Source organism: Euwallacea similis, chromosome 6, assembly GCF_039881205.1.
Source record: "Euwallacea similis isolate ESF13 chromosome 6, ESF131.1, whole genome shotgun sequence".
Classification (NCBI taxonomy): Eukaryota; Metazoa; Arthropoda; class Insecta; order Coleoptera; family Curculionidae; genus Euwallacea; species Euwallacea similis.
This window is the reverse complement of record NC_089614.1, coordinates 5,914,005-5,937,046: the sequence shown is the minus strand read 5'-3', so window position 1 is coordinate 5,937,046 and position 23,042 is coordinate 5,914,005. Positions and strand designations below refer to the sequence as shown.

At 35.5% G+C, this 23,042-nt stretch overlaps 3 protein-coding genes across 5 annotated transcripts; 2 read left to right on the top strand and 1 right to left on the bottom strand.

Annotated features, from left to right (window-relative positions):
- The first annotated feature begins 596 nt into the window (after positions 1-596).
- LOC136409748 (synaptic vesicle glycoprotein 2B-like) lies at positions 597-15,825 on the top strand. Of its 2 annotated transcripts, none has more exons than XM_066391477.1 (8): positions 597-744; positions 10,318-10,576; positions 11,152-11,380; positions 13,600-13,762; positions 14,032-14,577; positions 14,636-14,898; positions 14,956-15,115; positions 15,385-15,825. In XM_066391477.1, the coding sequence occupies exons 2-8, from the start codon at positions 10,442-10,444 to the stop codon at positions 15,566-15,568; spliced, it is 1,680 nt and encodes a 559-aa protein (XP_066247574.1). In that variant the 5' UTR covers positions 597-744; positions 10,318-10,441; the 3' UTR covers positions 15,569-15,825. The 2 variants fall into 2 exon arrangements, with proteins under 2 accessions (XP_066247574.1, XP_066247575.1); XM_066391478.1 differs by lacking the exon at positions 597-744 and adding an exon at positions 4,537-4,680.
- A 102-nt stretch (positions 15,826-15,927) lies between these two features.
- Positions 15,928-21,848, top strand: LOC136409745 (serine-rich adhesin for platelets-like). 2 transcript variants are annotated; one of them, XM_066391464.1, is made up of 10 exons: positions 15,928-16,290; positions 16,723-16,915; positions 17,618-17,717; positions 17,956-18,069; positions 18,120-19,978; positions 20,094-20,288; positions 21,023-21,220; positions 21,269-21,330; positions 21,389-21,525; positions 21,581-21,848. In XM_066391464.1, the coding sequence occupies exons 1-10, from the start codon at positions 16,270-16,272 to the stop codon at positions 21,672-21,674; spliced, it is 2,973 nt and encodes a 990-aa protein (XP_066247561.1). In that variant the 5' UTR covers positions 15,928-16,269; the 3' UTR covers positions 21,675-21,848. The 2 variants fall into 2 exon arrangements, with proteins under 2 accessions (XP_066247561.1, XP_066247562.1); XM_066391465.1 differs by lacking the exons at positions 15,928-16,290; positions 16,723-16,915 and adding an exon at positions 17,255-17,343 and having other exon boundaries at positions 21,023-21,224; positions 21,273-21,330.
- Positions 21,775-22,564, bottom strand: LOC136409759 (uncharacterized). Its single transcript, XM_066391509.1, has 3 exons — positions 22,420-22,564; positions 22,147-22,368; positions 21,775-22,094 (listed from the first exon to the last, which is right to left on the bottom strand). Exons 1-3 carry the CDS (start codon positions 22,480-22,482, stop codon positions 21,840-21,842), a joined length of 540 nt encoding a protein of 179 aa, XP_066247606.1. The 5' UTR covers positions 22,483-22,564; the 3' UTR covers positions 21,775-21,839.
- Between the last annotated feature and the right edge of the window lie 478 nt (positions 22,565-23,042).

Here is a 23,042-nt window from a genome sequence, read left to right as displayed (position 1 = left end):
GGATTTGGTCGGTAATAATTAACTTGCATTGTGCTTTTCAAATAAAAATAATTTACGATTTACTTCAGCTTAATATTTATTTTTAACCGCATTTCGCGTGTTTTTCGAAGGATTCTCTCTTAAACCCATCCAGGATGATATATTATTTGATTACATCTTGAATTTATATGCTTGGTTTGTTTGACTAATTAAAAGTATTAATTACGCAAGAGACCTGTCACTTATTGCATTATAGAAACAGATTGTACAAAAACACTAGAGAATATCGAATTCAGTGTCGCATGTGACGTTTCAAGAAAACTGATTAACTCAAATTAAACGATTTTTCTGGAAGCTCATCATTGCTGAATCAGAATTGTTGGTTCGCTTTTTTTCCCCAGAATAAACTGAATTCCGGGCCTGTTGCGACACTAAACAAAATATTTATAATAATAAAAATCGAAAGATTGCTAGACCCACATCTGTCATTTGCACACCTCCCAAGAGTGGTACGGTCAAAATTGCCATTAAGACATCAAGCAGAGACGCTTCAGCTCATTTCAATTTAGTCTAATTGTTGTTAAATGATAATTAATTTAAAGGCAACATTTTCAGAGCATACATGTGTGTTTACTTAGCGATCACAACACATTGTTTGATCTGCTACTATATAAAGTTTTGCCATGATTTTGAAACTTCAGTCTTAACTGCGGAGGCCTAGCCCTGCAGTCGCATTTTGACACCGTGAGCTACTGAGAACCACCAGTAAGTACCCATTTCGAATGTTTTTATTAAGCACTAATCCCAGACTGTTAGGTTATGATGGTGTGGTACTTTTATTTGCGCTTTCCTGTGACTAATTTAGACCATCGCGTTTCGTTTCGTTTTTTCTGCTGAGTTTTCCCTTCAGGATTAGGCGTAAAATGCAACGCAACCTAAAGTCTAAAGTAATTTAAAATTAATTTGAAAAGTACACTTGTTTGTGGTTGGGCAGTTTAGTTTAAGTACACTTGTTTATGGTTCGGCAGTTTAGTTTTATTCCTTCCAACAAGATGTTATAACTAAATTATAGGTACTATAAGATGTAAGTCCCTCTATTTGATGATACACACACGATGATTACTACTTCCTGCGACATTTATTAGTCAAATTTTTTGGGTGAATGTAATCTACTCTATTTTCTTGTAATAATACTTCGAGTTGCGCTCTTTTGCTGTCATTATAAATTTACTTCGCGAATAATGACTTAAAGTTCAAAAATTATTAGGTTCGCAGCCAATAGGAAAATTCATGCAGATAATAGGTGTTCCGTCCTTCTTGGAATTCTTCAAAATGGACTCAAATACGTCTGGATTCCACGTTCCTTTGCGCTTTGAATCATCTCAACAAATCAATTTCAGCAACGCTTTTAAGTCTTATTAGAGACTGGAAATTCCGTCATAATTTTTCCCGTTCTTTCCATTTCTTTGTAATTTTGGATTTAAACTATGTAAATTTTCATTAAAATGTAAGCCGCATTTCTCTGACCCTCAGTTACTCTCATTTGCAAAAATTTTTAAAAATCCAATTTTAATTTTTCCTGTATATTCCTAAAGAGAAGAAGGAAAAGAAGTCAACATTTATATGTTGAAAATAGCGTCTATTAAACCAGGGCGAATCAGCCTATTTTTAAATTCAAAATAGTGTTGATATCTCGAAAGCGGCCAAACTGGAGCGGGTTAGGTTAATTCCGATTATTTATCAAATTGAAGTTATTATCTCAGAAATCGTTAATATTAATAAATAAATCAGGTCGATTTATTTATTAATACTAAAATATTAATTTCTCAGAAACAAAAGGTTAGTTGCAACTCCTTGATGCGATTTTTAAAAATTTTCGGAATTGTTGATGTCTCGAAAATGGTTTCGGATAGAGTCAAGTTAGGTCAATTCCGATCTCCCAAGCTCACTTTTTCGAAAGTTGAATGAAATATTCTGAATGTCTTCAATTTTATCACCTTCAGCCGTGAGGACTATATGGACGAATTGGTTGCTCTGGTTTATTATTCCGATGCAATTTATCTACTGGGCTTGTGACGTAAATAACCATTATCTCATTGTGTGAATTCAGGGGTCGCAAAATGAGTGGAGTTGTCTTCGGAAGTCATTCAAATATTGCAAAAAACAACATTAACAATTTTTTTTAACGTCATGCCAATGTTTCTTTAATAAAACATAGTATCTACTGATTTGTTAAATCTCAATTCTCTCGAAAACGGTTGGAACTTTCGAATTTCAACAAGAGTAGCTTTTTTATGTAAAAATCTTCAAATTTAATATTTTTCCTATAAAATCCTCAATAAAGTTAAGTACAAAAAAAGTTTAGGTAGTTTTTAAGCACTATCGTATTGTATTACCCGCTCCTGGAAAAAACGTGTCAATTTCTTGATAGTGGCTCAAAAAGAGCGCAAAAAATTATAATAAAGTACAAATTTTCATTAATGTATTTCGAAATATTTCGAAAATACTAATAAAAACCATCCTCAGGAACCAATCTTTCACACCCTGTATATCAAAAACCAAGTGCCTTTCGATATATGTTTATATGAAGTTTTCGTCATATTTTGAGTTCTACAATATGTATATTGTATATATACTACTTGTATATTTAGAGAAGAATAAGAATAAACTCGAAGATATTTTTTATTGGCACTTAAAATGTTTTTAATATTTGAGAGGGCCGGTCAACACGCTGACATGCTGCACCTTTTTAATGCGATCAGCGTCCATTGATATAACTCCTATAGAGGATATTATTTCTGTGTCTATTCCAGGACGCTTAGGCTAGTCTCTATCTCTCACAGCGCTCAATTCTCAAATTTGCTGCATTGACTGACGTATTCAAAATTGTTCAAATTTATTTTCAGTAATTCCTAGAATCAACACATTTATTTCTAAATAAATAAACTACCTCAAACGTTTTGGGTTTTTTTTGTCACAATAACTATTCCCGTTTATTGAGTCATGTATACCTAATAATTATTGAGTAAGTATTATGAATAAAAAGGTTTAATAAGGCTAAGGATATTAACAATAAATTGATAATGAATTTGTCATTTCGCACTAGATTTTCATATCGAGAGGGACATAAAAATTTAGTGTTGTGAGTCACTATTTCTCATATATTAGAAAGTAGGGAAAACTAATGAAAAAGACCTCCAATGTGGCGGAATTACACAAATACCAAACGTTTGATCTTCCCCCGTAACTCTAAGCAAACGTGTGATTATTGCAATAGTACCAGGTGCTTTTGCACTTATGTATGTCAAGTTTTCTTTCTTGCTTATACCACTGGTGACGAATCATCCTTAGTGCTAATTATTTCATTTAAATGACAATTTAAGCCAAACACTTTAAGCAGCCTTTAGCCTTTTGATTCAATTTTTTGAGCTTAAATTGCAATATAAATTATATACTTCATTGTCTACCTGTTTTGTTATTTAAACTGAATAAACAGTAATTATGTTATGAAGACGTAAAATGGCATGTCCCTGAAGCCTGATCTTAATAACTCCAATTTAGATTTGTTTACCGACATATCCAGCTTTTTTTGAAACGAACGTTCCAGGCTCATTCAGGTTTGAGCCGGATTCAATAAATTTCTTTCGGGATGTCGTTTGTCGCAATTTAAGCACGAAGAATAAAGCTCTAAAGGTAACGATCTCCTTATCAGTGACCGATGGATTGTTGATATTTTCAAAACGGTTTTATGGCAAATAAACTTGGACTCGTCGGGTTTGTTTTTGCGGAGATGATTCAATTTTATTGCCGTACTTCGAGTGCTTTAATAACTGAGAATGTAACAATACCCCAAGAGCATTCATAGATTTTCAAATTAGGCGTCACAGTTGCACGATAATCAGAAGGTCGAAAATTAATTCATGGACGATCTTATGACTAGCGACGCAAAGTTTTATATCTCGGAATATCCCTTTTACTTTTTTTAAATGTATTTTATTAATAGTTTCACGTTTGTCTTCTATATTAAGGTGTATAAACAGAACGTGTCATTTGTATGTGTACTCTGCTGCGTCAGATCAATTATTGCTGAAGTGTTTGCATGTATTCTGAAAAGTGACTACTAGGCAAAAGGAAGTAAATAGAAAAGAACTTAAGCACACTAATTACTGCTCCTATCTCTTGATGATTTGTTATACTATAATATGTGTTTATTATTAAACATCAATTATTCGGACAGTACAAATACCGTTATCAACGGATTTAAGATAATTAAGGGATCAATTTGATTGCTTATGTACACCTTTAAATATTACCAGTTCCCATCAAGACCCTCTTTTCCTCTCTGACTTTTCGAAGTTATACTACTTTTCTCACAGTAGCATTGCTCTTGTGATAAAAATATTCCCACTATTTTGCTCATAAAAGTGCTGATACCGACTAACTCAGGTGTACCATCACCAGCAGCTCGAGGCTCGACCACTCCACCTCAAATCTCAACGCCATAGAAGATTCTACCGTCGATAGGTGCGACTCGAGCAGTACTAGTAGCGCGCTTTTCCAAATCACTTCGCTCTTTTGCTACTCACTTCCGGATTTTTCAAAATTTTTACTTTTGCCTTTCTCGTGTTTGAAATGAAAGTTAGTTCCAAGAGGATTGCTTCCGATACTCCGTTTATCTAACATTTGTTTTTGGGAACTAATGTAAGTACTTTGTGCTCTTTTGTATAGATTAAGTAATCTTTGGGTTTTGGGTCGAAAGGTCAGTTACTGATTATGTCTATAAGCGTTAGAAAACAATTTTAACAGAATTCTAATATATTCTTCAAACCATTAGTTCCGTTATGTTTGGTTGACACTGATGGGACGTGTAATTAACTATCTATTTTCGGTTTTTATTTTCAATGCCCTTTTTAATAAGAGTTTTTAGTAAATAACATGAAAAAGGTCCAGCAGTTTAATTAAAGGAATTTTGATTTTTTAGTTTTATACTCATTTTGTCATTAATTTGTACATTTCCTTTAAACCAGAAAAAAATGGTGTTTATCTAGATAAAAAAAAACGGAATGTATATAAATTATATAAATGAGGAAATTTGAATTTATTTCTGAAGTATTTTAATATTTAAATTTTTTCTACCAAACGATTAATTTTTCTGTATATGTTATTTGAGAATAAGGGGAGAATAGTAGTAATAGAGGTTATACAGAACGCCCATGTGCAGGATCTCATAAGCTGTGAAAGGTTTAAAATAAATTTGAATATTAAAAAGACATAATATTTTTTTAAATATGATAATTTTTTCTAAACCGCGACGATGTAAAATAATACGAAATTTTAATTTTTTTAATATTTGATAATTAAATTTTACACTGAAATTTATAGAGGTTATTAAATTCGTATATAAGGTTATTAAAATTCGGCGAGAAACTGGTGGTACGATAAAAAAATTCCAATTCAGATATTCCAAAAGAAACAATTTTTGATAACAGTGTAAATACAAACCGCAAAATTTTGCGAAATGCAATTAATACCCACAAAAAAGTGTGGAAAAATGTGGTCATTGTTCTTTTGGAAGAATTATAAAACAACACCAATTTGGAAATATATGTTTTTCATGTCATGAAAAATGTGGATATTTTAATTTTAGAAGATAAAATAACACCAATTTTTATTATTATTTTTTTTCCAATTGACACAAGTGTTTCAAATATCAATAAAATTTTGAAATTTTCACAATTGCCTTTTTTTTAAACTACAAAACGATGCGAAGACTCACAAGAGAAAAAGACCGAACCTCACAAAATATCAAAGTGGCATCCCTCTTAAAGTTTTGGCCTATGTTTAAAAAACACACTGCATAAATAAAACTTTTACAAACAAGAAACTTATAGATATCAGAACCTATAATCAAGTATCTTTACATATAAAATTTAATGGTAAGTTAGTTGTTAAGTTTGTTGTTATCATTTGTATGGAAACTGTGTCATAGGTTTTGATTCTATTTTTTTTTTGGTTGTAATGTTTCTGCTTTTGTCGTTTTTCAGCTTTTGAAGAAACTAATTCATTAAATTACTGACCTAGTGCAATTTTTGGCACGAAGTTGAAGATCTCGTGCCAGGGCTAGTGCAAGACATAAAATATCGTATAAAAGTTAAATGGCGCGTTGGTTTACAAAGAATCATTGAACTTGTTGCAAAATACATGAACTATAGAGCAAAGTGCAATCTGCGTCATTTGCACGTGGACAGGCAAAAATAGGACAAAACAAAAAGCCAAAATCTCAAGGAAACATTGAAATCTACTTTAAAAACCCATAATATTCGTTCGAAGTTCGAATGTAGTGCCAAAAGGGTAACAAATTTCAAAGAAAAGAAGTCGTCGCTTTCATATCACTTAAATGTTTGAAAATTTGTAAAATCCCCTATAAAATAACATTACTGATATTCATAAATAGAACCTAATAATTACCAATTTTATCGAAAAAAAATAAGGGTGGTACCAAATAACTTTGGGTTTGAAAAGCAAAAATCCCCAGGAAAGCGTCAAATCTGCAAAAATAAGACCACTTAACATGTCCTTCTTGGACATGCAAAAAATGTCCTGGAGACAATCTCCAGGAAAAACAATAAGATTCGTTTCATTTGGGTTATGGCGGACATGGGGCTTCCCGACACCGAGAAGAAAAATCGCCTCTCTAATTTGGACCCTTGGAACAATGACAAAGATTGATGATTAAGCAGATAGATGTTACTGCAGCACTAGACATTTGCTAATGGCATGCGATAGGCTAATTGTAAGACACATTTAACTGATTCAAACGTCGCGCAGATGAGAATTCTCCTTGGACTCAAAAGGAGGAACATGAGGATTGTGACTGGCCAAACAATTTTTTGATTAATTAATATCACAAATTTCAATTTTTGACCAATTCAAGTCGCCAAAAATTTTCTTTCTCGCATGTTTCTGTAGAATCAGGCTCTGGAGACTCGTCGGACGTGTCAGCAACAGATTATTGTAACCCCACTTAAGCAGGATATTTTCGAGACAGACCTATAATTGGTTTTTGTGTCCATCAATTAACGGTAACTGACCACACGCAAAGTATCATCTGGGAGATTCTATAACCATTTCATCCATTCAGGAAAGTAAACTTAAATGAACATTCTCGCCTCAAAATTTGAATTATATCTGAACTATGCATATTTGAATTGATATATCAAAAACTGTCAGGACTGTAGGCAGAATTGAAATAGATAATTGAAATTTTGACACCCTGTTTACCGAAAACTTTCAGATTTGGCTTAAGGCTGATTTAGCCAAATCGGAAATATTTTGCAGAAAGGGCTTGCGGACAAATTTCTTTCGTCCATTATATGAAGACCGCCCTGTGTAGGTAGAGTCTGTTATATTGCCCAAAAATTGACGTGAAAAGGTTGTTTTAGGTTTAAAATGTAAAAATGCCATAAAGTTCTAAAGCGACATTTACATTGAAGCGACATAGAAGAACTTTTATGTTTCTGTTTCATGGTTATTGAAATATTCCTTCGTTTTCTAACACACAGCAAATTTTTTGTTGTAATGCGTCGTTACTTTCGAAGCGGTAAACATCAAAGAATGTACTAGGACTTACTGATTCAAATAAAAATTACAACTTATTTCCCGCGATGGAGATGATTAGTCACCCTGGCACTACTGCGTTTCCGCTTACAAATTAACGAAAAACAAACGAGAAATATTGCCAATTTCAGTTAAACTTTAATTTAACTTTAACAATTAAATTTAACTTTAAGTTAAATTTAACAAAAGTTCAGAAAATTTAACCGTAAGTTAAATTTAAAAAAGTTCAGAAAATTTAACTTTACGTTAACTTTAACAGTTCAATTTAATACAGGCACAAAGTTGCTTTGTGGACCATCCGGTTTACATTGCCAATTTCAGTTAAACTTCAACGGACCCACAAATTTGCTTTGTCTTGCATCCGGTTTACTCGTTCAGATTCAGCGCTCGTTTCATTTAATACTCACTTAAATTTGCAAAAATTGCAAAAACGCACCAGAGAAACTCTCAGTAATGTGGGAGGGCTATTTGCCTTCTTATCAACTTCAGAAAGAAAAATAGAATTCGATCTGCAAATAAACAGTTTGAAGATTTGCTCGAAGTTATAATCTTTCGGAAGTGCTTTATCTGTGATTTGTGCCAGGAATTTTGCAAGTGGTAGGTAATACTTTCTCAGGGTCTTTGCGGCGGGAAATACCAACGAAGCAAATTATTGTGAGAAGGCACTAGCAGAAAGTCACCAACGCGAAATATTGTTTATCGTAAGTTAACCGCAATAAATAAAGAAATCCAGGTAATGATGTGATAAGTTAATTGCAATAAGTAAATTCAGTAATTTGGATTGTGGGATTCCCCAGAAACAAGATGCAGCGCAAAGTAACAAATAACTCTTCCTTTATCGATCGCTCTCAAAGTTGGTTCTTGTCGCCTTCATCTATTTTCGAAGGCAAACCAAGATACATCTATAAGGAATACGGCATGCCTATGACTAACTGCGTACTAAAGCGTTGCTCTTGCATGCCTATTACTTTCCAATTGCGGCGTACGTCATTGACTTTTTAGGATGCCGAAATCGGAAATAGTGTAAAAATAGAATCTTAAATCCATCTTCGTTCTCCCCACTCGCGCCGCCCCTGTCGGACATTCTCCGTAAACAGATTTTAACCAGAAAAACTTTGACAATGACTCCTCACAAAACAAATTGTTTCAATTACAAATTAATTAAGCCGATTGCTATTTAGTTCAATTGACATAATAAATTGGTGAGTAAACTAAATCGCAGAAGCATGGCTTCTTTACAAAAGGAGACGAACGATGATGGAAGGATAAGCTCAGTGTCGTAGGCCGTAGTTATTTGCAGAAATTAAAATGGAAATCTTTCTAAATTGTCAATAGAGTATCGTGATGTGCCTGCAAGAGAGTTCAAATGAGTGGGTAATGGGCTTTCTAGAGAACCATTACCGCCTAAAATAGAGTTGAAGGCATTTAAATAGGAAGAATAATATGAACTATCGCCCATGAGAAATATTAACGATAATGATAATTATATGTGTACGTTAATTTTTGTTGAGGTTTGTAATTATGCTGGCAGAATTTTTCATGTTGACAAACTTTGCCATGATGAGGTTTTATTTATACAGTCTGATAATTTGATATTTCCGGATGTCACGTTAACCGAAAGATTTTTAGCTCCCTGCTATTGGACTCTAAGAAATTCGTTTTTTAGTCATTTAATTAAAAAGGCTGATACCAAACGCATCAAGAGGATCATAAAGAGTATCATCGCTGTACGACCGCTTTGCATTTTTTCTCATCAATTAAACCTAATAGCATAAACAAGTACAAAACGATTAAAAGAATTACTCGTGCGAGCTAGAAAATTAGAATTATTTTGTTTACATTTCTTATTGAGATATCTTTGCCAAATTAAAAACAGATAAACCGCCAGTTAAATGAAGTTTGTGAATCGCTCTTGAGCTCCAAATTGGAAAGTACAGAGCTCCAAAATGGGCCTCCAGATTTTCCCAGCTCAGACATATCAGTAGGCCTATTCTCGTAGAGCTTCATCAGTCACACTCTTATTACCAGTTTGCAATGATTCCGCTTGTTTGGTATTTCATATATATTCAAACTGAAGGAAAACTCAGGACTTTCGAACAATAGTTTATTTTGCTGGTTGTGATGCCCCTTGATCACTAATTACAAAAATGCGGAGGACCGCAACTAAGGCGATTGTGAGGATTATGGGTGTGTAAGAAATAAGTGAATCAAGAGTAATAATTGAATTAAAAGCAAAGACAATGGAATGAAAGTGCGTCGCCTAAGAATCATATGAGAATATGAGAGTAAGTGCACAAAAGTAAGAGTACAAGAGCTGGACTGCAAGAGAGTACAGTGATGAACATAGAGGAAATAAGAGAAAAATCAATTTCGGCATTTATTCTCAAAATTGTGCAACGCACAAAATTATTTCGGCCTATCTGGGTGGCGATTCTTGACGCTATTCCTATGTGAATCCCCAGGAAGGGAGATAGCGTTCCATTGATTCCGATTGAAGCGTATATTTAAACACCTCTACCTCACCAAATTATGAAAGACCCCAACATACCTCTCAATTGCTATTAATCAGTAGCGTGCTCCATTCGGTCATTTCCCTAGGAGCCTGTTGCTACGCGCCAAAGCGAGAATCGCCGCCCCGAAACTATCCAAATTGGTACTGGTGCACTCAAACTGGTTCAAAATTTGATGCTCACATTTAAAAAATCATCGTTTTCTTTCCAGAGTTTTCGTTAGAACTACCGACCGCAACCCCCACTAAGTGCCGCCCCCACCGCCCCCAACCCCCGAACCGGAAGTCGTCCTTTACTGCTGCGCAGAATCAAACTTCATTCATCGGCCACATAGAATGGTAGAAGGTGAACCACCTTTAAAACACAAAGAAAATTGTGATGTAAATGATAAGCGCGCCTTAAACGGCTGTGGATCAAACGATCTTGCGCTATCAAATACTCAGGAAATCGTCAAGACAGAAGCATCAAAGGTAAAAGACACGTCCAAATGGTCTCACGATAGACAGCTTCGTCTCAGGGGGATGAGAACCGAGTCCGGATTGTCAGGAAGCGGCGCAAAGTGTCCCGATCGGTCTATTGCGCATGTTTCTGACTGTTTCTAGCGATCCGGAATCGGTTTTCCTTGTTGGAAGAGACCTCATGACTCTATCACGATTTTCTCATGGTTTTATTAGTAAACGAAAAGTCATCGGGAATATTTAATTGAAGCAAATAAGATTCCCAGCTTAATAGCTATAATAGGAGATAATGCCTTATTTAATTACTAATCCCGGAATCGTTTTGATCAATTTTAGATGCTGAATTTTAAAATTCCTTTATTTTCGTAATAGTGTTATTATTTAACGTAATATTTGCCTCATTAAAAATACGAGAAATCGATTTAATGCATATTTATGTCCATTTGAGATTTATGCAGTTTTAAATCCACATGTTTAATTAATATCGTCGCTAGATAATGAAATGGGCAAATTGCAGAAGTAATCACTAAAGTTTACGCCGTCTGAATAATTTTTCAACGATAACAATGAAGATGATTTTTTTCCAGGGCTTTGCCGATGTAGAGAAAGCTTGCAGCGACAAAGCTGACTTTGAAAGGGCCATCGAACTTACACAATATGGCAAATTCCATTACCTCCTCCTAGCAATATGCGGCTTCGTGAGCACCTCGGAGGAGATGGACGTCATCTCGATGTCGTTCATCCTCCCTGCCGCGCAATGCGATCTGAATCTGAATACCCAGACCAAGGGATGGCTCAATTCCATCATCTTCATAGGTAAGTTCTTGAAAGTTAAAAAAAACTGTTAAACACCCCAAAACCTCATAAGGAAAAGTGGTACCTAAAGTTCGGACGAATCATTTCTGATAGCTCCGTTGGATCTCTTCGGCGATATTTTTATTAGTATCAATTAGTCACATTCAGTAAATGTGCGCTATTTACGGATGGAATTTTTTGCGATTACGTAAAACTGGATACAATGAATATAAAATTAGTAACAAAAAAACAAGATAGAAATCTGCAAGCACATCTGCCCTGCAGTCATTCCACTAGTTACTAAGAATTACTATAGATAGCTTGAGAATGTAATTGAGCATGAATTGCTACAAAATAATCGATAATTGAACAAATTAAGAAAAAAAAACAGATTTGGTTTTGAAAGGTAACTCAAGGGCAACAAATGGAATTAATCGATAAAAAAACGTATACGTTTGTAAGCAGAGTCACTGTGAAATAATTTTCTGCGAATGCCTACGTGCCTTGCTCTATCAGTGCTGTTTTATTAACTAAATTTAAATAATAAGATTTTAAATTATATTTGATTTCCTTTGGTTTTTCAGAACAATCAACGCTGTCATAGATAAAGAAAGACAGGAAAAAAATTATTATGAAGTGAATAAAAAATACAAAATGAAAAGTTGTAAGCAAATCTACTTTACGGCTACTCTTTTGATGGTATTTGATATTTGATAAATTTGATTTTGACAAAAAATCGCACAAACAAGAATTTAAAAAGGAGGCCATGAGAACAAACTCTTTCGAGGATTAATACCCCTATCGATTGTTTACCGCAATGAGAAACCAATTTATAAAAATTACTTATTAGTCGCTCTATTATAGATAGAGAAGAAACTGAACATAAATTGCCACAAAATAACGCATATATACTTATACTTGAAGAAATTAAGACTTTTTTAACTGTTTGTTTTATTACTTACATTTCATCACTAACACACTGTATATGTGAATATACGGTGTTCTAAAGTGATGATGGATATATTGAAATTTTTAAAACTGAGCCACCAAATCAATTAAAATATTACTCCATTTCGGCTCTTTTGATCTTCAATACGATTTTAAACTCCAAATTTTCTTTGCTAGCATTTGGTGTCACTTAATTTTCTTGAAAGCTATGAGGGGTGTTCTATAAATATTACGGGTGTTTGTGAAAGGTGGTTTCCCCTAAAATTTTTCTCAGGTTTAAAATGTTTTCTTTTCATAAAATTTATTGTTTAACGCTAAGAATTTCATTCTGCCAGATCCCTCTTCAGTGCACCTTTTCATCTACTTCTTTATTGGTCTACAAATTTCAAAGTTCGAATGACATTTAATCAAAAGAATTCACACATGTCTTGAACAGGCAACTAAAAATACGCTCATGTTTTTAGTGATAATTAAAAAAAGTAAAGATTGAAATATCAAGACATAAATTAAATAAACTCATAAGTTGCTAACTATTCGTCCGATGTTTGATGATAAATAGCAAATGAACTAATCAACGCATCTCGTTTTCGGTTCCTCGCCCGCTGCGAGGTGTATAAACTTTCAGATCTACCTTCGTATATTTTAAGGACTTCGTCGTGTTTTGGATAGACAACCAGATATACACAAACAATGGTTTCGATTCCAATTGAATCTAAACGGATTTTTTGAACTTATGGTAAAGGGTGATTTTTAAATAAACTTCTAGTAGGGATTGAAATGTGAAAGAGATATCTTGAATAAATCCATCAGCTGTTAGCTAGTCGCCAAATGTTTGATGATAAATAGCAAATGACTTAATCAACGCACTACGTTTACGGTTCGCCGCATACGCGAGGTTTTTTTTATGATAATGGGTTATTTTTATTGAGTTAAGTAAGAAAACCAAACAATGCGACAAAATATTATACAGAGTATTGAAACTTTCATATGCTCACCTTCAGAGTCTAATTCTACATTTAAAAAAAAAACAAGGACAAAATCGCTCAATAAACCTGAAGAGAGATTGCTAAAGGCAAAACATAACATAAAACAAAGTTTGCATTCATATTATTGTGTATAAATTGAAATGGTATAATACGTCATCATCTGATGGGAAAATCGTATAACAAGCCATTCATTTTTCACTCTCTTTGTTTTATGATTTAATTATGATTGTCGCACTTACATATAACCGAATTTTAAATCATTTTTATCCTATTTCTTTTTTAACGACGCTCGTTATTTATTTCAAGGGATGATGACAGGGGCTTACACCTGGGGCTCAGTGGCAGATTCCATTGGGCGTAAGAAGGTGCTAATCGCAAGCAGCTTCATGAACGCTATATGTATCGTGGCTTCCAGTTTTAGCCAGTCGTATGAGTGGTTCATGCTTTTCAGATTTTTAAATGGGGCGGCGTAAGTACTTATTAGAACCTTAATTTGCCATTCGTGATGTTTGTCCGTGTAAATTGGACGGACTCATATATCCTGTTTCTGACTTATTAATTTGCACATTCAATTAGCACTCTAAGCAAAAAACATTAACAAATGTTTTAACCTGATCACTTAACGCATACAGCGTGCGCTACCAATATTGAAAGTTTTGTTTTGAAAAGTGAGTCATTCCACAATTCGTACGTATTTCCAATTTCCAATATCTCAGAATTTTTTAAATCTGATTTCAGACTAGGGGGAAGCGGTCCAGTAATCTGGCCGTACTTCGCAGAGTTTCAACCAAAAGCCAAGAGGGGTTCCATGTTAAGTTTCATGGCTGCGTTTTGGACGCTCGGAAATCTTTTTGTTGCCGGATTAGCTTGGTTAATAATTCCATCGCAGGTCAAAATAGACAATCCGTACATCATTTTCAATTCGTGGAGGATTTTCCTCACCGTCATGGCCTTACCGTCATTCATCGTGGCCATCCTGTTGTGCTTCTTGCCGGAGAGTCCTAAGTTCCTTCTCACAAGGGGCAAAAGTGAAGAGGCAATCGCCATCTTCAAACACATTTTTCACATCAACACCGGCAACGATGCTGAAGAGTATCCAGTTAAGCATCTAATATTAGAAGAAGAGTACCAGAGAGCTCTAGATGAAGAGTTGAATCAAGAGAAGAAAGGGAAATGCAGCGGAATGATATCCAACATCTTGGATAATAGCAAACAACTGTTCGTCTCACCCATCCTGAAGTTCACCCTCATCTCCATCACTATCAACTTTACCTTTCACATCGGGTACAAAGCGTCTTATTGTGCATTTTAACAATAAAATCACAGCAATATTTCGATGTAGGTACTACGGTCTGATGATGTGGTTCCCAGAAATGTTCAATCGTTTCGACGAATATAACAGATTAAGACCGAACGAAACAGCCAATGTTTGCCAAGTTACCGACTTCATAATCAACATGGGAAGTCACCAAGAAGGCGCAGAATGTAATGACCAGATCAGTCAGTCTGTTTTCATGGAATCTTTGATCACCGTAGCTGCAGCTTTGCCTAGCAACATCATCGCTGTGTTGGGGATGGACAGACTTGGTAGAAAGTTTTTCCTAGGTATGCCCCTGAAAAAGCGCTTCGTGTTGAATTATACCTGATGATTTCCGATTTTAGTTTTCAGTACTTTATCATCAGGAACGTGCGCAGCGTCCCTATACTTCGTGTACAATAAGACTCAAAACCTCATAGTTTCAGCTACGTTTAGCAGTGTGATCTCCTGTGGGAATGCTGCCTTAGATTGCCTTATTACCGAAATTTTCCCTACCAATTTGCGGTAAGCTGTCGCCCCGATTTTTCCAGTAATAAACATTTAACTGCGTTTTGATGATGAAATTAATTCACACCAACGTTTATTTAAGTCTTAATTAGTTTCAATGTAGATATTTGCAACCTTGAAGAAATGTAATAGTTTTCCAATATTTATAATATGTTTAATTGGTCGCAAATAACCCAATTTTTCATGGTAGATTACGAAGCAAATCGCTCAAAAATCTGAAATTTAACTAGGAATACCTATGTATTAAAAGTTCTTTTTATTTTTAGGGCTACTGGTATTGCAATATCCATGGTGGCCGCTCGTTTGGGAGGAATAATAGGTAACATCGTCATAGCTACATTGCTGGATTTGTACTGTCCAGCTCCCACGTTCATCGTCGCTGGATTGCTGATTTGTGGTGGTTTGCTGTGCCTATTCTTACCGAATACGACCCGTGAGCCGCTTCATTAAAAACTTATATACTATTCAATGATGTTCCAAAACCCAATTGTTACCTATAGTTGGTTGTTAGTTTAGTTTCGCATTTATTTGTACCATCTTGTAGATACAAATTTGTACTCATTATTGCAGTATTTTTATCATTAGACTTATATACTAGTTTATTCCTTTTAACTTAAATTTCTGTAAGCTTGTTTATCGCCAGGTTTCTCTGGGCATAAGCTTATGATTTCTATTGTAAATTAAAAAAATAAAAGTATTATAATTTTCTTCTGTCTCTGACTTTTGCGCACTGTCTCAGTTGCCAAATCCAATGATGTATTCTAAATCCAAGAGAATATTTTTATAATTAATTGCCAAATGATCCAACTTAAGCAACACACCCTTGCAAACATGCGTTAGGTAATTTCCGCTAAATAATGCATTGGCTGCCATTTAAAGAGAAGTTGATAAATGATGATTCTTACAATAACAAAGTGTGCAGACAAAAAGTATGACATAATATATTAGGCCCTGAGATATTGATTTTATTTCATGCAATATAACTAAAATTTGGGTCGCGCACGGAATGATACTATTATTTCCAGCATAGTTCGTAAATTGCAAAATGTACGAGCTTTTAGAGAGGAGCCGACACAACGACTTACAGTGATACTTTTTTTCGCTGCCAGAAGTGATGCAGAATTCGGATTATTTCAGAGCAGAGTGTAAAAATGAAGGACGGATATTTCCAGGTAAGACTTTTGATGTAGTTAAGTATTGATAAGGAAATCTAATCAATTATGTCAAGGAAAATGAAAGATACTAAATTCAATAACGCCTCCTTAATGAATTCTTGAGGGTTGCAGAAGGGATATCTCTTAACTTTGCATTCACCATTCTGTCACTAATTAATAATACTAGTGAGCCATAATCAATTTGTGTACAGATAAACGTCCTAGTTTTTTCTATAATTTCCGAGTTATCCTGACTTATTTAACAGCTTTTAACTAGCTTTACAGCAATTAAAGTAAATTTCTGGTGCCTTAATGAAAATCATTTCTTTCTAAGTGGGTACTTAATTAAGCCTGGAGAATGGCTTCAGTAATGGCACCAGCTTTGCATATTGCCTATAATGAAAATTTAATGAAATGAGTTTCCCTAATAGTTTCTTTACTGCATTTTAGTGTTACGAGGAGCCGCTTTGCTCTTTTTGTGTATCAGATGCTTTTTTCATTCGAGGGGTGTCGTCGCCTGGAAAGACTCAAACGGCGCCGTCTGGACGACAGTTTACTTTTCCTCTTCCTTCTCGCTCTGGGTCCCGATTTGGGCGCAGCAATAGGCAGAGGTACAGCGCTGCCTGGATTTTAAATTTTACAGGTAATTCACCATTTAGTTTCTAATTATATACAACAGCACTTTCAAGGCAACACTTTCTTCAACCGTCGACTCTCAAGGTTATAAATGCCCTCTTTGGTATTTTAGGAAAAATCAATTCTTCCTCCTAAGCACTACACTGACCAAACAAAACGAGAAAGTAGTGGAGTTAGTTTTCATCAAGTAAACAAAGACAGAGCACAAACAAGTGTCGTTCACCATTGAAAAACCACTTTCACGTTCTTTAGGAAATCATAGTCGTCACCAACGCTTTTTTTTATCTCTGTTAATAGTCCCCATTTGTTAAAACTCATTGCGTGTCTAGTTTATAGAAGCGATTTCTGTGTTACATATTTTTATCGTTTTATTGCCCTATTTTGAAAATTAGTAGCTGCCTCATTGAGATAGTCGAGTCTTGATAAGACCTCTAAGTAATTCATATTTCAATAACTTGCTTGCGATTTTAATATTTTAAAACCCAAATTTGCTTCGTATTTAATTTTTTTTGTTCCTAGTGGGTACATACCTTCGCCTCTACCACTGCGTATACAATATAGATCCGCATGCTAGGCAAAATATCGACCAATATAATCAGTCCATTTTAACTCTATCACGAAATGTTTCATTTTCGTCAGCAATTTTTATACAATTTTTGTCAATGTTTGTAAAATCATGCCTTTTCGTCTGTGTTATTTGTGCTACTAGAGCTGTTCTCAACGTTCAAGAGGAGGAAGTGCCTGACCTTAGAGGAAATTTTATCTATAGTGCAAAACGCGTGGCAAGGACCCGAATTCGAACCTCTCACGTAAGTTTTATTCCCACACACGAAAATTACAAATCTGGGACAACAAATTTTCCATTTCTCTACCGGCGCGAGCCACTCCAAAACATTAATTTACATGAGGTGGTTTACCACTAAACCTCAACACACAACATTAATTCAACATGATTAAATATTTTTAGCACCAAACAAAATCACACAATCTGTGATGATCGCTTAACTTCGTAATTAAGTGCGCCTTACTCTGTTGAATTGTTGGCAGGATTCCTGGCTTTGACTTCAGCGATATGGAAAATAATAAATCATTATCCACAGAAACGCGATCACCAACTCCTCAGAGACGTCGATTAAGTTTACCTGAGGAAATAATGAGAAAGTAAGTGTTTCCCCATTTTCCAAAATTGTTCAAAAAATCGCACTTTTTAGACATAATTTGGCAATGGAACGTGCGAATCACTCCCAAGAAACCAAACAGTGGGATAAAGAAGTGGAGTGCTCCAGCGATCCGAACTTATGTAGGAAAAGAGATTCCAACGTAATGAGGAAATCGACCTTGCTAAGAAGGCTTTGGGGCGATACCCATAAAAGTAAACTGTCGGGAAGCTTCCAGGAGTGGCAACACTCGTATAAAAGACTGTCCTCAACGCAGTCCCTCAGTTCCGCTCATTCCAGCCCTGAGCATTCGAGGAAGTTTGACTTATCCTCACATAAAAAATTCAGCTCAACCTCTAACAGGTTCCCTAGTAGTAGATGCGAAGACAAAATTTCTCCAAAAAGAAACGTTCCCTCTGCATTGAAGAGTGCATCGAAGACCTCCTACTCCGGTACCAGGGAAAGCACCACGAAGTATACAGTATCGAGTTACACGAATGTGTCAGGCTCAAATAGTGATTCGGCTTACTCAAACAGCTTTAGTGGTGGGACTGCTAGCAAAAACGACGATAATGGCAATCCATCTAGATTAACCCAAGAAAGTGCCGTTCAAACTGGAACTGTAACCAATCTAAACGTGATATCAAATGTTTGCCTCAGTCAATCCACTCTGGATGTCATATTTAAGGAAGTAATGAAAGACGTTCAAACTAAGCCTCAAGGGGAGTTCAGCATCAACAATGCGACCGTCACTTGCGATGATAGCCCCACTCGAATAAAAATAGAGAAATCCCCGAAATTCTCCTTGGATTCTCAGAACGCTAATCCCATTTCAGATATGGAGAAGTTCATCATGAGTAAAGTGAGAGCTGGATCTCCCTACGTGAAGCCTGTCTCGTGCGCCAGTCCCCCAAATGTCCCCAGATTCTCTGCAGTTCCGAGGACGTCCTCAATGGAAGTTAACACGAGCGAGGAAGATAAGGAAGAGTCTGACACGGCAAGTTTTGTTGATAGTTTAGAAGACTTCAGCTCACCCAGAAACATATCCAACAGTCGCGCGAGTATCAGTGATGTGGAACAATTTCTGCCAGAAGGACGGAAAGCGGCCAGCTCAACTAGCTGTAGAAAGTCTTCCATGTTTTTTATTCCCATAGAGGATAGTAGGGATAAGGAGACTAAAAGTGTTTCGGAATTGTTGCCAATGAAAGTAAGAGAGAAGCTTACTGAAAGGCAGCATAAAAGAGAGGAGAAATTGAAGCAATATAGGCACTCTATACCGTTGACGACCAGCAATGTCAACATGATTAAAAGCTCACTGAATGTTGCGAATCAACTGCCAAAAAAGAGAAGTAAACCAGTTCTTCCCAGTATAGCATCACTTAAAAGATCTTCAGCAAAAGAATCTCCTACTGCAAGGAAGAAAGACTCGCAACCTTCACGGTCAACCACTAAATCTTCTCCAACTAAGCAGTGTTCGGCGGAGAAACGAATTGAGATTCTACACGTGATGGAATACGTGGAAATCCCCGAAGCACCAAGAAAGTCCAAAATTCCCGTTCTTGTAAACAGCAGTAGCCCGAAGAAGACTGAATTTAATAAACCTAGTTATTTAGATTTGGATAATAATCGGCCTTCAGATCACAAAATAGACCAACTGATCGCCAATATTTTAATCGATTCCCTTCAGCATGATGAGGAAGCTGCCAAGTACGAGGATATCAAAAACGCCAATCCCGGCACCGATGCTGCCAGCACAATTCCTGAAATAAAGGAAAGTAAAAACGATAATGATGCTGGAAATGGAAATATTGGCGAGGTGAAAAAGAATTTGCCCTCATCAGTTCCAAAAGGATGGGTCACAGTGTATACAGTACAAAAGGATTTGCAGACTCCCGAAAGCACCTCAGATGAAGGTACAAATATTTCTAGACACTATCAAAAGTATTAAATCACTCACACCAGCCCCACACAGCACTCTAATAGCGAATACGAATAGATAAACACATATAAAAAATGGTTTTGTTTAAGGAAAAAAAGATTTGGTAGACACAGAAAAGGGGGCTGAAGAAGTAAAGAAAGAGAAAATTGTCAATATCAGGGATAAGAGAGCTTTGAATAACATTGAAAATAAAACCAAGTTTGGATTTTCCTCGTTCAGTAATTCGTTTGATGAGGACCACCATCCTCAAGGGGATAAAAGGGAAGAGAAGAAAAGGTCTACAGGTAAGATGCAAAATATGGTGTAACATATCATTATGGAGATATTCAGGGAGTGATAGTACTTTGAAAAACAAAAAAAAAAGCTAATAGATCCATGGTCAAAAACGCGCCATTTTCGATATACAGGGTGGCAAAGTTTCATATTTTTTAAACGACATTTTCAATGGTTTTCATAATTTTGTTTTCGTTCAGATCTGTTTTTCTTTTAATAAATTTGATAAAATGTTACGAATTACTTCAGATAGTTGATACTCGAGTCAGATGATTATTTTTTTCTATACTTCTTTCACATTCTTAATTAACCTCGATAGATATTTTTGCAAATTCTACGAAAACGGTGAAAGACACACAAGTACTGCAAAAGAACAAAAAGTAAAGAATTGAAGAATGAATTTAAATTTGGTATCATAATTTATACAGGGTGTTCCACAAAAAATAATTAAAAAAAAACATAACACCCTATATATAGCTACCGACGATTTTCACATTTTATTGTAGAGGATCTTAAAGAAATCAGTTGTGCGAAATTTCAAAAATTTAACTCAAGACATATGTGAGAAAGACGCAAAGAATAAGAAAAATGTGAAACTTTGCCACCCTATATTTCGAAAATGGTGCGTTTTTGACCATGGGTCAATTAGTTTTTTTCTTGCAAAGTTCTTTGGCCCCCTGAAATATCTCTATGATGATATGTATAGTGATATTGAGTTTAGATTTAAATATTTATTTTTCATTAGGTGAATGGTCGGTGACAATAAGCGGGTCCAATACTTATGGTCAGCTAGCTCCGGATGTCGAAATGCGGTTAAAATTTCCCAAAAAACATAGAAGTAGCTCTAGCTCTAGTTTTGAAAAAGAAAATAGTGACAACCCGTTTGGTTTCCCGAAGATTGATCAGCCTAGATTTAATAATGCCCAAAAGCGATATTCCAAAGGCAAGTTTCTTTTCCTAATATTTTGCCTTATTATACAGCGTTTTTCAGAGAGACACAAAGGAGAAGAAATTCTACCTAAAATTCAAACTTCAAGGGGCACAATCAACAAGGTGGGTTCGGGTTATATTATTAATCTGGCGATATCGAACCGACCCATTGCTGTTACAGACGGAAAGCTCAGTGATACCCATGACGCCATCCCTAACGATGCCTCGGCAAAACAGAACTAGTACTAGCAGATACTATTTTTCGCGTCCTCGGGGAACCTACTCCTTACCAGAGGTTCCACCAGTAATGAATGGAAGGTAAGAGATTGCATTTGGCCTTGTAACATTTTGCTCATTCAACCATGAATTTCAGGCAATATTACGAGATCATTAAACGAATACCTGACATACTGGCCATTACTGGCCGATCTATCAGTCCTGAACGAAGATCTTTCGAAGAAAGATGAATTTAAGTGCCTATAGCTCTAGATATCCTGTATATCATGGACTGACAGTGTTGATATTATATAATAACTCGTAATTATGTGGGTTTTATTTTAAAACTAATTAAACTTTATAAAAAACATTTTATTTTTATAAATAGTTAACATAAATATACATATACACCAAATTCAAACAAAGACCTTTATGTACTGTTCCACTTCTTCGCCAGCTTGCTCCTGGTGTTTTTGTTCTTCCTTTGGTTTCTGAAAATATGGGTTCTTCTTAGGGTCCAAATTCAGGCTGTAAAAGCTGGGAGCTGCATGGCAATCTACGTTATACCACCAATCGCAGGCAAACTCTTTCTGATTGAAGAGGGTGCCATTGGTGCAGAGGAATTTGGAGCCTTGCTCACCCTCCCTTCCATCATGGCACACATGATAAGCCTTAAAAATTTTCCTCTTTAAACTTTAAAATTATTGAAACTAGTAAGCTTACCTGGCAGCCGGTTTCAACGTTAGCGTACATACCCGGAAGAGCAGGGACTTTTTTACAGGAAAAGCTGGTTTCTGGGACTGAGTGGTAGATGGGATAATCGTGTCCTGCAATACCAGGAATCTTGGAAAAGTCTTGCTTGTCCTTCTTCTCTTCCTTCCGCACTGTTGGTTCAGCTACTTGGTAGGAGTTGTAGACCGGATTGAAAAGCTCATATCCCGCGTCCTATAATTTTTATGCGTAATGGTTATGTAGAAAAAAGTAGCGTTTACGTACTATGGTAAGCCCGGTAACAGTCACTATTAACAGCACTGCAATAAAACTTTCCATAAAATACATGTTTCGAAAATTCTTTGTGAACGTTCCCCAAGAGTACCGAACCGTACCCGCTCAAATATCGAAGTAATCTAGTGATTTAGCATCAAGTATTCGATACTAAAGTTAACTTTCGCTAACATTTATTGAGAAAAATCTGAAATGGTGCAATATGCACAAGTTACATATGTCCTATACAAGCAGATATAAAATAATTTGCCTGTGTTTATATTTATAGGTAACCGTGACTTTTAGACAAGATGTGAACGAAAGGGCATTGTAGAGAAAATCTTTGGTCTCATGATATGAGAACAGACTATAAGAGCATTTCTGCACTGTTTTTATATTGCCATATTTTTCTGTAAACAGAGACACGAGCGAATTGTAATAGCATCTATAATAAGGTTCTTTCTCAATGTCGGAAAAAGTATCAAATATCTCATTTTTATCATTGGAACCATAATTGTTACTTACGTTCATTAAAAAAAACTCTTAAGCCGTTATGTATATACAATTAAATGGTTACAGGCCATTTGACACGAATTAAAAGAGAAATGTGGTGGGTAAATGGTCATAGGATCATG